Genomic DNA, 14,350 nt, shown 5'->3' with positions numbered 1-14,350 from the left:
GGACGGTGCATCATCGTCTAGGCAACCTGATCCGGAACCACAGCCAGAGATGCAATATCACGAACCGGAACACCAACCTGAACAACAACAACAACATTATGATCAACACATGCCATACTATGAGCCGAATCCACAATTTTTTATTGCCTACGTAGTATTTCCCGTTCATCATATAATAGAACACCCAACAATTCATGAAGAACAGTTGCATCCCAATTTAAGGATTGATAGAAGTTGGAGAGATTACCCGACGTACCAAAGTAACAAATTTAAGCTTTGGACCAAAAATGTAGAAGTACCAAGGGTAATAGATTGGGAGCCTTTGGAAAGGGTCCACCTAGCTAATCCAGTTAGGCAGCATCTAATCCAAAAGTATGGCAGCTCTTCTTTTACTGATTGGGAACGTTTATTTACCACTCGTAGGCCTGTATATAAAGAGTGGTGTGTTGAGCTAATGAGTACTATAGCTTTTAATAAGGATGTAGATAGGTTAGACGATAAGAGTTTTCTTAGATTTTTACTTGGCCGTAGAATGTACAGGATGTCCATGCTGGACATGGCTAGGGCTTTACAGATTTACACTCCCACTGAATTACTATCACCTGATTGTACAAATTTGATTTATCATGGTGAGCGGGTAGATAGAAATTTTGACGCTAACGCCATCTGGAGGCGTATGTCAAATTTTAATGTGTTTACGCGGGGAGGAAGACACTCCTATTTAGATATTAATAAAGCCGAGCTTCGTATAATACATAGATTCTTAGCAAACTCGATTACACAAAGAGGTAACAATAAGGAGAAAATGACCTTACACGATTAATTTTACCTTAAGTGCATTCGAAACACTAGAAGCTTTGTTAATATCCCCTACTTTGTTGGTTTTTATCTGTCCAAAATGGTGGAAGGAATACAGGAAGGGGGAATAATAGGAGGAGGTATTTTTGTTACTCTCATTGGAGAGTATTTAGGTGTAGATAGGGATCAAGGGGGTCCGATGATGGTATGTAGGGAACAGGACGAGACTTTAGGTTTGCAAGTCTATCAAGGTGCAAAGGTATTGACTAGGAGATGTAATCAGGCAGTACAATATCAGGGCCGCCATCCACAGGTAGAGAGGGGTTCGGATGAGGAGATGAAGGAAGCGGATGACATTAGGGATGTCATTAGGGATAGTGCTACTGACGTTTTCCAGCGTATAGATGAGGTAGAAATGACTAATGAGGATAGGCATCGTCGGTATGAGCAGTGGCAAGTCGCGAATGAGTATGAGACTTCCAGGCGACGCCAACACGATAGCTGGCAAGTTCATCATCACCAAATCATGAGCCAGCTATCATACCAGGTACCAAATAACTACATCCCGACTCAGCCTGCTTACTATCCACCGCATCAGCCCGACATGCGACCACCCTATGACCTGTACGACCCCAATCAAGCATACCAGAACACCTATCACCAACCATGGAACTCAAACGATGATATGAACTGGAACCCCTATCCAAATCAATAGTGTTCCATTGGTGATGTCTTCTCTTTTATTATTTTTTTCTATTTATGCTAAACATTTAACATTTTGATACTTTAATGTAATGTTTAATATTTTTATTATTTTGTACTAATATTTCATTTTTGTAATTTGAAAGTGGGATATTAAGTCCCATTTCAAATTACCATGCATGTTTATATTTGTATTGTATGTATTTTATCTCATGAACACAACAGGGTAAAACAGCGTATTTTCAAAGACTGGCATTAAGTTCAGCAAAAGCTATTAATTTTGACGACAAAACGAAAAACAAGTGTTATGTAACAACAGAGGGAATGAACAAATGATGTGCACCATTTATCATTCAACACAAACAATAATATGTTTGGAAACTTTGGTAAAATTTAATCATTTTTTTACGCTAATCACCCTCAATAATTTAAATTGTTACTGATTTCTTGCAAATGAGGGCATTGCAAGATCTTAAGTGTGGGAAGGGGTTAAATTCTTTTGGATTTTTAAAATTTTAATTTAAACACCTGGTTACCATTAAAAATACTAGTAACACAGTAGTTGTATTAGAATGTAGTGCTCTCTGATAATAAAGAACAGCCCTAGTCTTATATACTGACTACCCACTTCTAGTAAAATTTTTAAAATTTTTTCAAATAAATGAATTCAAAATCATGTTTATACATATTTATGAACGGTAAAACTAGGTGTTAACATCGAAATTATTGTTACCTGGGAAAGGATATAAATTGAGAAACAACCCAAAATGTTAGAATTCACTTAAAATGGAATAGAGAAAAATAAAAAGGCAAAGAAAGAAAAATAAAAGTCAAGTGTGGGAAAAATTTACCAAGTTATTTAAAACATATATCACATATTTTGTACAAATAATTGAAAATACTTTTGTTTTGGACAATATTAATGAGTTTTACCCAGTTTATTGTAATATAAATGGAATTTAAAAGGAAGTAAAGTCTTTCGAGAAAAAGACACGCGCTTCTTGATTTAGGTCAGGAAGTTGTCGTCCAGACCAGTTGTAGAGTCTACGAAAAACCTTGAAAAGTTTTCTCGAAAATCAGCTGAAAATCCACAGACCTCAGCATCAAACAGGGTCGCCAAGTGGTCAGACTTATCCTAACCATGAGAGGATCTGTCTCGTACAATGGGGGGCATCCTGAAAATTAGCTTATAAGACTAATGAATCAGATCCCCAGAAAGGATAATCTCCTTAAAGATCAAAAATCAGCTTTTAAGACTGATATTACTCAATCCTTGAGATTGACTTTTAAAGATTGAGAATTAGAAACTCATGGAATTCGATGATATCTAAACTCGAGCTTGAACGAGAAAATATTTTGATCAAATTACAAACCGATTTGTTTTCTGGAAACCCATTTTTAATGCGTTCATTACCATTGAACGTAAAATCCTAAGAATTCACCAGAATTCATTAGGTCACCTGAACCAAATCGGGTGTCAACCGTAAGAATGGTGGTTGCATAACATGGTCGAAGACAGGACCTTGTGCCAGACCGAAAAACTATAGGGTGATCTTTACTATTGCTCCTACAAAGGATAGTAATTGCATCCGACACGATATAGACCGTAATCAAAAGCATGTCACGGGACATTGCCTTAACAGTTGCTTGTTCAACGCTTTCCTTTACAACCGGACGGTAGTTTACCGAAAGGTATTATACGGAGTAATTAACTGGACGTGTTGCTTTCCCAATACAAGGTTAGCAAGTGGGTGACACAAAACCATAAGTTTTGAGCTAAAATTTTCAAATCTGAAACCCATAAAACCCACAAACATTTTGCAAACACCGATGAAGGGTTATTCCGGAAAACTTATCTAGGGTAAAAGCTAGATTGAATTTTCAAAAGATCAAATATTTTCATAAAGATCCAATTTCCATAAAGGATCTAAATTTTCATAGTCATGTGGGACTGTAAACCACATCGTTACTATCATTGTTCATACCGCCGTATTAAAATCACTGATGTACAAAGTGTGAAGAATAAAGAAGTGATTATAGTAAAGTTATATTCAAGTTCTATATTGCTTGAGGACAAGCAACGCTCAAGTGTGGAAATATTTGATAATGCTAAAAACGAACATATATTTCATAGCATTATCCTTCAAGAAAGACAAGCTTTTAGTTGCAATTGTTCTATTTACAAGTGATATTCATTTAAATAATAAAAGGTGAAGACAAAAGACAGATTCGATGATTTGAAGACACAAACGACTAAAAAGCTAAAAAGTACAAAGTACAATCCAAGTGGTTCAATTTATTGATAAGAAACGTCTAAAAATTACAAGAGTACGAGCCGCAAAACGCAAAGTACAAGATATTAAATTGTACGCAAGGACGTTCGAAAATCCGGAACCGGGACATGAACCAACTATCAACGCGCGACGCAACGGACCTAAAATTAGAAGTCAACGATGCACAAGAATATAATATAATATATATATAATTATATATAATTATATATATTATATTATATATTAAATAAATACGAGCAGCCCACGTTTAAAAAAGCAATGTGACCAGGAAATGGCTGCCATGCAATCACATGGCTATCCTGTCTAAATCCCATGCGATCGCATGGCACACTGTAGCATGTCAGGTCCTATAAATTGAAGCGTTTGGTCGACGAATTTTTACAATATAATTCAATCTCTCTCACTCTCTGATATATATTTATATTTATTTTATAATTTTAATTTTAATTTAAGATTAATAATAATAAGATTATGGTAGCGAATGTTGTAAGTTTGTAAGTCGAAATTCTGTCCGTGTAACACTACGCGATTAATACTCATTGTAAGTTATGTTCAACTTTTTTAAATTAATGTCTCGCAGCTAAGTTATTATTATGCTTATTTAAATCGAAGTAATCGTGATGTTGGGCTAAATATTAAAGACGGGGTTATTGGGCTTTGTACCATAATTGGAGTTTGGACAAAAGAACGACACTTGTGGAAATTAGACTATGGACTATTAATGGGTTTTATATTAACTAAACGATACCTCGTTAATTTAATATAAATGTTACAATTTGACGTATCTATATATAACTACATACGCTTAATCAGGTACGGTGGGCGGGATATTTATAAGTACTAATAATCGTTCATTTGACCGGACACGGGGATGGATTAATAGTCAATGGACTTATTAAAACAGGGGTGGATTACATTCAAGGGTAATTAGTGTAACTGTTAACAAAGTAGTAAAACCATGGATTACACGCAGTCGATAACCTGGTGTATTCATTAAACAAAGTATTAAGACCTTGTTACAGTTTAAGTCCCCAATTAGTTAGAATATTTGACTTCGGATATAAGGATAACTTGACGATGACACTCGCACTTTATATTTATGACTGATGGACTATTATGGACAAAATCGTATGGACATATCGAATAATCCAGGACAAATGACAATTAACCCATGGTAATAAACTAAAATCAACACGTCGAACATCATGATTACGGAAGTTTAAATAAGCATAATTCCTTTATTTTATATCTTATCGCACTTTTAATTATCATACTTTTAATTATCGCAATTTTATTTATCGTCATTTTAATTATCGTACTTTTAATTATCGCACTTTTATTATCGTCATTTACTTTACGCTTTAAATTAAGTTATATTTATTTTTAATATTTTACATTAGGTTTTAATTGCGACTTAAGACATAAAATCGACAAACCGGTCATTAAACGGTAAAACCCCCTTTTTATAATAATAATAATACTACTTATATATATACAAATATAGTTTTTAAAAATATAGCGTTAAACTTGGCTAGCTCCCTGCGGAACGAACCGGACTTACTAAAAACTACACTACTGTACGATTAGGTACACTGCCTATAAGTGTTGTAGCAAGGTTTAGGTATATCCACTCTATAAATAAATAAATAACTTGTGTAAAATTGTATCGTATTTAATAGTATTTTGCAATAATAATATAACTATTTCGTATACACCTCGCATAACATCACTAGCACACCTTGATATTAAGTAAGTGGGTGTTATTTGGGTATGTTGGTGACCCAAATGGGTGTGTTAACCTTGAAACGGGTCAAATGAGCCTTTGATGACCTAAGTTGTTTAATGAGTGTGAAAATGCGATAACCTTGTGTTAATAAGTGAATTAAGACCAAAATTTGGCTAGTGTTAGGGTTTGGCGAAGATGACCTAATGATTAGGGTTAAAGGTCCAAATGGGTCGAAATTTCACTATGGGTCAAAATGACACTAGAATGGTGAGTGAGTTGGTTGACCAACTTGATTGTATGATTGATTATATGCATAATGTAATAGGTACGTCGCGTTGAAGGTTGCGAGCTTGATTATCTCACCAAAGGCGTTAAGGTGAGTGGAATAATTATGTGTATATGTATGTGACGTATTTATTTGTGAATGTTAAGGTATGAACCAACGAGCCGGTAGTACCATAGCATGTATGTGACGAGTATCATGATGTGAACCACGAGCCGGTAGCATCAAGTGTGAACCACGAGCCGGTAGCACTATAAAATCATGATGTGAACCACGAGCCGGTAGCATCAAGTGTGAACCACGAGCCGGTAGCACTATAAAATCATGATGTGAACCACGAGCCGGTAGCATCAAGTGTGAACCACGAGCCGGTAGCACTATAAAATGAGGCATGAACCACGAGCCGGTAGCGCCAAAGTGTGAACCACGAGCCGGTAGCACTATAAAGGAGTATGACTCAAATGCGAAGTGGCGTGAACCAAAGAGCCGGTAGCGTCATAGCATTACGTATGGTGTGAACCACGAGTCGGTAGCACCATAGCGTTATGGTTAACCATATTGTGTTTGTTAATTATTGTTAGCATGCTATATATATATATATATATATATATATATATATATATATATATATATATATATATATATATATATATATATATATATATATATATATATATATATATATTGTGTTGAGTATATGCTAATGAGGTGTTGTGATAGTGTACGAGTTGTTAGCATTATGAGTACTAATGGCATGCTATTTGAGTTATAAATTCGTATGAGGTATTTTGTTGGGTGCGTTTGCAAATAGATGGGTTATATATGTGTATGTATAATTGTTGCACTCACTAAGCATTGCTTACCCTCTCGTTGTTTACCTTTTTAGGTTCGGGCTTGGATAAAGGCAAAGGTATCCGTTTGGATTAGTAGTGGCTCTCGGGGGTTTAGCTTTTGGAAGTTCGACCAAGTTGTGGGTAGTTTAACCCCAAACACCATGCTCTAGGTGTCGTTTGGAAATTAAACTCTTATGGTCGAAACTTGTATTTTTGAACGAAATTCGTAAAACGGCCGATGTGGGTCCGATGTTGTAAAACTCGATCTTATGGTGGAAATCTCTTAGTTTTACTTATATTAACATGTTGTGAAAAGCGTTTCGTTTAAAAGTGTCGGGAAGTGGGTTTTCCGCTCCCGTAAGTTGGACCCTTTGATCAGAATTCTGCAGTTCATTTTGACGTCGTCCCAAATGGTTGAACGCCGTCCTGGACTTCAGTACTGGACGCCGTCCAGATAACTGGACGCCGTCCAGATAACTGGACGCCGTCCAGATGTACAGTCTCACAAATTTTTTTTTTAAAGCGTGTTTTTGGTATAACGAGGGTTGGGTCGTTACAGTTGATTTGTTGTTGAAGTTGTTGTGAGCTCATATCAACCGGGTTTTGACAAAAGCAGCAAAATCAAGTGGATGTCGACTTAGGGTTAAAGATGACGATCTAGGAGTAGTCGGTTTGTTACCCAAATAATTCACATAGCATGACCACTCGTTGGAATTTTGATTTTGGTTAGCCATTGTGATTTGATTTGAGAAGTTGTAAAAAAGGACGCAAGATAGTGATGGTGTATGTTTAAATGGTGAAGATGTTATGTATATATGCAGATAAAGATTGAAGTTGTTATTTTATTTTTATTATTATTATTATTATTATTATTATTATTATTATTATTATTATTATTATTATTATTATTATTAAAAGTTAAGGAGCCCGCGCTTTGCAGCGGAACTCCATAGCAAGCCCTAATGGAAAATCAAGTGTTTGAAAAAAAAAACAATGTGTATGGAAGGTGGCTCAAACCATTTAGCGTTATTTAAAAGGCATCCGTTTTATGAGTAGTTAGTTGCGTTGTTTTCGTAAAATTATTTCGAGTTCAACGGTATTGTTGGAAAAATTTAACTCGCGACGTTGGGGTGTTATTTTGAAAAAGTGGATGTTGGTAATATAATAATGTTGGGAATAGTGAATTCATAGTTTCGGGGGCCGATTTGTATTTCGATCAAAGTTGGGGGTTATTTTAGAAAAATGAATTTTGATAATAAAATAATATTAGGAATAGTAAAATTATACTTTCTATTGAATATATTTATAATTAGTAAATAAAAATTTTAAAATTTTATCTGTTGGAGCATGCAACATTTATTTATTTTTCTTCCCTTTATAAATGGTCATATTTTGAATTTGGCCTAATAATTGGTCACCACGTGTTAAACACGCTAAACTATAGTCCCGCGCCAGGTTCAAGCACGCCTCATATCTTACCTCCCAACACGCCGTACTCTGACGTGTTGGAGGTGTGTTCAGTGCAAGATAGGGCCAAGCACACTGCATTATCAGTGGTCTAATTGTGTTATCCTGTTATTTTTTCGAACGCTTTAATCAACTTATCCTATTATTATTTTTGAAGATTTAAAAAAAAAAAAAATAGATATCGTAAGCTCTAGGGTATATACAAGGTTGAAAAAAAGCGTGAAATGGAGTCGAGACCTTAAATGATCGAGATAGACGTTGACTAACTTTAACTTTTAAATATATAAATATATTTATATACACATGTACTTTAAAGATAAAAAAAAAACTTTCGTTGACCAGTTTGTACAAATAAATATATAATTATTATTACCACTAATATAATACACGGAGTAAAACACTGAACTACGTAAGTTTTAATTGATTTGACCGACTTTAACCGAATTTTAAACTTTTGACCGACGTTTAGCCTACATTTCCTGCATTTGACCTGAATTTTGATCATTGACTGATTTATTAGATGCCGACACTAGATCAAAACATACTAATTATCAAAACGCCCAAACGGCCGTTGTAACCGTACAATGGCCGTGGTTTGCAACCATGAGTATATAAACATGGGTCGGTGTCACTAAAACGTGAACCACATAATACATCCAACGCAAACGGCGTAAAAGAGCACTCAACTAACCAAATTATCCTAACATACGCCACACCCTCTGTTACGACTCACGACATTGCTTCACTGCCACTTACTTCCTTCTCTCTCTACAATTCAAACATTTAATCAATTAAATCGAAATTATCTCATTTTCAAACCCTAGATACATACATGGCTTCAATTCCGATACTGAAATCCGGGTTATATCCTTTTACAGCTTCACAATCATATTCGAATCAACGGTTAATTTGCTACGATAACAGACGAATTCTCAAATTCAGGTCAAAATTATCGATTAACAAACGGTTTATCGTTTCGTGTAAAGCTCGGGATACGGATGATAATGAAAGCAAAGGTATATATTTACGCTATCTCGATATAATAACTGAATTATTAGATTATGAGGTGTAATTATTGTAATTAATTTTGCTTTAGTGTGTAATTGTGTTGTTTTTTGTATCATGTAACGAGTTTTTTGTGCTTGAATGATAAGAAACATAATCATGAAAGTAGTAATTTATGATATTATTTGTTTATTAATGACAGTAGAAGCAGTGGATTCAGCTTGACAAATGAATGAAAAATGTGAGGTTAAATTAATTGAGTGCCCAATGCAGTCTGCATGCTGATGAACTAACTTTGTATTAAAGTTGATTTATATACATTTCAGTAGGTCATATTAAGCGTTGTTGGTGTCTTAATTGAAATATAGATTTAAATCTGTCTGCTCCCTCTTGTTTTCGCCTTTACGAGTTTGTAAAACATGTTCAAACGTGCCGTAAGAGTTTGGATTTTAAAATCGAAATGTTATGGAGTAACATATTTTATAAGATCTTAAAATTGAAAGTACAGATAGGGCCACACTACTATTTTATTTAATGCATAGTGGTTATGGTTATATGTATACTATATATTATCTATATCTATATATCTAAGGTATATACTAAAATTAGCTATAGACACGAGGGGAAAATTGAAAGCAGCTTGTTTGTATACCCTAGAATTTCAATGATAATGTGGATCTGTTTTCACAGTATCAAAACTTACCTGTCCCCCTTTTACAATTTACATCCCGGAGTTGTGACCCATTATGGTTGTAATGATTGCGTTTCCGTTAGGTGTTTTTATGAATCCAAGTTGGTTTTCTGATGAATTCGTCTGTTTACAGGTGAGGAACCTACAGAGTCTTTGTTCATGAAAGAACTAAAGAGGCGTGGCATGACCCCCACTTCATTATTAGAGGAAAGTTGGAGCACGTCAAAAGACGATAACATTACGTACAAGGAAGAAGATGGAGGTTATACAAATAGAAATGCTGTATCAACTGATTATGAGAAAAGCCTAACTAATCAAAGGGAGCAGTCTATGGCTTTAAACAGTGAAGGTCTCGAGGTTGAAAAGTTCTTACCTTTGTGGCATTTGCTAATTCGATCATATATGAATATCAGAATATGATACTTACATTTGTGATACATATGCCAGGGTTTGATTCCACGTGCTAAAGTCTTGCTAACCCTCGGAGGAACATACTTCTTGGCATTTTGGCCGTTGATACTTGTAACAGTTGCATCATTTTCTGCTGTTTACCTTGTAAGCTTTCCTGATCTGTATACTTTTTACAAGTATTGTATTTTTGAGTTTTGTTTTGAATATTCAATTGATATGCGATGAATATAGTATCTAGTAATGCTAAATTTTGTGATTGTGCAAGTGCTTTATTATGATATGCTTCTGAATTTTTTTGTATAGACGGTCTAATGATGTAGAGAATGAGATGAAGGTAGATTTTGAAATGATATTAGTTTGGATATCTAATCGTTAGGACTTTAATCTTTAATTATTAATGAATAAAACAAGTAATAGGATTAGCACTTTTTTCCACTTTGGGAGTCATTTGATGCTTCACACTTTCTACTTGTGGAGTTCATTATTCATATATATTGATGGTATCAACTGCCCTTTCATCCATATTTATATTTATATCTAGTGTTTGGTGGAAGATTAGTCAAATATATAAATTTTCTTTATAAAAAAAAAAAAAAAAAAAAAACTAAAAGAATCTTATTGACCCAAATCAATGTTACTAACTGATGAGAGCAGTAGTCATCTTTGTCACGTCTACCGCTTTCTAGTAAGTATTCATATTTTTAGAGTTTAAGTTTAAAGTTCACATGGACTATAATTAGTAATAGAAACTAGAAATAGAAAGAGTTTTATAATTGATTTTTTTTTTCTTTACAAGTTATTTTGAAATCTGTTACCATTTACAACATGTCTCCATTTGCAGTATTTTGGACCAAAATTTGTACATGATGCTACCACAAGACAAGTACACCTACCCCAGTATGTCGATCCATACGCACTTCTTGAAGACCAACGGATCTCAGAAACAGCACCAAGACTGAATTAATGGTACAAGTCATACATATTTCATATACATCTTTAAAACATCAATAGCTAGACTTTTCGTCATTATCGTTCTACCAAATGTTCTGTAAATGTAACCAAGAACTCTCGTTATATCGAATTTCTTTCATTCAGACACTTGTAAATACAAATTCCTACTTGTACAATGAAAGTCACCTTTAGTAACTTTTGTTAAACTCCCCTTTTCCTGATTAAAGTCTACACTAGTATACATAAAACCCAACCCAAACAGCCCATTTGGGTTGTTTAGGATACGGACTGAAACGGTTTGAATGATTGGACTGAAGTGATGAGCCCGCGGGTCGACCCAACTGCAGCTACTAGTGATACAGTCAAGCATGCTAGACTCAGTATTTGCATCCAAATCCAAGTGAAAGAGTATTTTCGGATCTTTGCTTGTGAGATGTACATCTCTATTGGGAAATAAACAGATAATGGCCAAAATGTGCCCGCACCAAGTAAGCCTACAAACTCGTTAAAGAACGGGAATATCATTGCTATTATTGTCGTCAATATCACGTAGCTTGTCCTCCAAATAAATCTGAACACGTTGATGTCGAATCCACATAACGAGAACTCTTTTGTGACAAGTTTGTTTTGTGGCCATTTCTTTCTGCTCCAAGTCTCGACGAACCCAAAAAACGGTTGTGCCAAAACCTGTGTAATTCATAACAGAACAACCCCTAGGTTAGTTGCAATTTGTGACAATAATGTTATCACTGAAGGGTTGGACTTCATGACCCAATATCAAGATTATAAAAGTCACGAGTCGGAGGCGAGTGGGTCGGGACCTTGGAGGGACATGGCGGTCGAGTCGGGGACGAGTCATGCGTTGACCAACGCTGACTTCTCAACGTTGCCTTATAGTAATAAATAAATTACACACACCCATATATGTTACAAAAATATATCAAATATCTACTTTTAAAAGATATAAATTTTTTTACTTAACTTTGACTTTGACCGACTCGTACCCGAGTCAAGCCAGGCGTTGACCCGACTTTTTAGAGTGGACCGAATTTTAAGGCGTTTTTAAGCGAGTCGGGGCGGGCTAGTCCTTAAACCGACGCGTCTGCCGACTCGACGACTTTTACAACAATGCCTGATATGATATGACTTTTTACGATATGACTTTTTACCTGATAAGCACCAAGAAGATGAATCACAATGCAAATATTAGCGAAATCAATCAACCAAAATGGGTCGTAAAACCCGAACCCTGTCAAGAAGTTTCCTGGTGCATCGTTCCCGAATGCTGCATATCCGAGGACCCCACACAGTAGATAGAATACAGTTGATGCCATGATTCCTGTAGCTGTAGCCTTCTTCATTTGTTTGTTTTCTGGTGGACTTGATTTCAAAGTATCCTACATTTTATTAATTAAGGTACCCTTAGAACTATTCAAATAGCTATATTTTTATCATAAACAACTTGCCTGAATTTCAATGAGAACAAAACAAAACGAATAGGCGAACGCAATATCTCCGAGAGCTGAAAAAGTTTTCCACATTTTCTCTGTCCCTGAAAAATCTTTACTAACTGGTATTCCTGTTAGAGTTGTCTTCCCAATTCCTTCACCTGCAGAACACACACACACACACACACACACACACACACACAAAAGAATCTTAAAACTTCTTATAAAGATCGAATGTTTTATAGATAAAGTACAAATGACTCTTTACTGACCTGCGATTTTAGCGATTGAGAGACCAATTCCAATTAACGAACAAGTGAAGGACATAATAGCAGCAACGACTGATAGCGGTGACAGTTTATGGAAGTTGGGAACTTGGCTTAGAATGATTTGAATGACTGCGAATATCACCATAAACGAGTTGTTGCGCACACGACAATCAGCTTCATGTCCATGTTTATGGAAACAGTTTGATTTATTGATGGCACTAATGAATGGAAATGAATTAGAAGAACATATTAAATTTGTGTCGATAAATGAAAGGAACAAATCGAAATTGTTACGAACTTACGCCATGCTGATGGCAGTAAATTCGTGTCCATAAATGAAAGGAACAAATCGAAATTGTTATGAACTTACGCCATGCTGATGGCGGTGGTGGTGGTGTATCCGATGGTTATTCCGGTTAGAACGCCATATTGAGCTATACCACAAAGCTTGTGTTGAAGTGTTCCTTCATGTAACATACACAAACACAAGCAATCAAAATTATTTAAAAAATTACGTACTTTAAATGCATTTGTATTTACAAATATAGTCTAAAAAAAATGACATATAATAAAATTATTTTATAGAATATGATATATGTATTTTTCTATATTATTATGTTTTATACTTATCTTCAATTCAAATTATATGCATTTAATGTATTTATATATCTTTGGAACAACTTAAACCGACAATCAGTTGGAACGGTGTAATACTAGAATTCTTATCTTTTTGTAATGTACTACATGCTTACCCAAAATTGGTTGCAACGTAATTAATTTATAAATTACACTACACTTTACGCTTATCCATAACTAATAAATGAAAAAGTCTCCCCTTATGTAAACATGTTTACTTTTACTAGCTTTTAAGTTAGTAATTTACTAGTCTAAGAGAGTTATCTATGACCGGTTTTGACCATTTTCAAACCTCAAGATACTTGAAACCTCTATCCTGTTAAGAAATTTACTTTTGTCTAAGTAAATAAATAAAAAGTAAAAAAAGAAGAAGGGAGATTTAGTTTACCAAGGTTGGATTTTACAGCATCCATGTAAGTGTAGTTTCTGTTACCGGTAATAGGATCAGGTGACCGGTAACAGTCGGTCAGCAAGATGGAGTTAAACATAGTAATGACCGAAAACAAGACGAGAGTGATGGTGCCTGCAATCCATCCTAACTGAGCAAAACACCATGCTAATGACAACACTCCTGACCCGATTACTGCTGTTATGATATGTGCACTTGCACTTTGCCAATCACCTAAAGCAAACAAAAATTCAATTAATTTACATACAAATACTATACTAATAAATAAATAAAGAATAAAATCTACTTGTGTGACATAGTGACAAGTAATGTGTCATAAGAAAGCTGAAATAGGCTTACCAGTTCGCTTTATTCTACCGTCATCATCAAACTTCTCGCTATGTAGGTACCCGTTTTCGACACCCGAAAAACTCGAACCGTTTTGCAT

At 35.0% G+C, this 14,350-nt stretch overlaps 2 protein-coding genes across 2 annotated transcripts; one reads left to right on the top strand and one right to left on the bottom strand.

Annotated features, from left to right (window-relative positions):
- Positions 1 to 8,763: 8,763 nt before the first annotated feature.
- LOC139898011 (uncharacterized) lies at positions 8,764 to 11,356 on the top strand. Its single transcript, XM_071880720.1, has 4 exons — positions 8,764 to 9,119; positions 9,933 to 10,156; positions 10,247 to 10,354; positions 11,052 to 11,356. Exons 1-4 carry the CDS (start codon positions 8,936 to 8,938, stop codon positions 11,172 to 11,174), a joined length of 639 nt encoding a protein of 212 aa, XP_071736821.1. The 5' UTR covers positions 8,764 to 8,935; the 3' UTR covers positions 11,175 to 11,356.
- On the bottom strand, positions 11,109 to 14,350 carry LOC139898010 (amino acid permease 6-like). Its single transcript, XM_071880719.1, has 7 exons — positions 14,263 to 14,350; positions 13,903 to 14,136; positions 13,249 to 13,342; positions 12,882 to 13,096; positions 12,628 to 12,770; positions 12,331 to 12,558; positions 11,109 to 11,848 (listed from the first exon to the last, which is right to left on the bottom strand). Exons 1-7 carry the CDS (start codon positions 14,348 to 14,350, stop codon positions 11,438 to 11,440), a joined length of 1,413 nt encoding a protein of 470 aa, XP_071736820.1. The 3' UTR covers positions 11,109 to 11,437.

The sequence above is a fragment of the Rutidosis leptorrhynchoides genome, chromosome 3 (genome assembly GCF_046630445.1).
Source record: "Rutidosis leptorrhynchoides isolate AG116_Rl617_1_P2 chromosome 3, CSIRO_AGI_Rlap_v1, whole genome shotgun sequence".
Taxonomy (NCBI): Eukaryota; Viridiplantae; Streptophyta; class Magnoliopsida; order Asterales; family Asteraceae; genus Rutidosis; species Rutidosis leptorrhynchoides.
This window is presented reverse-complemented; position numbering and strand designations above follow the sequence as displayed.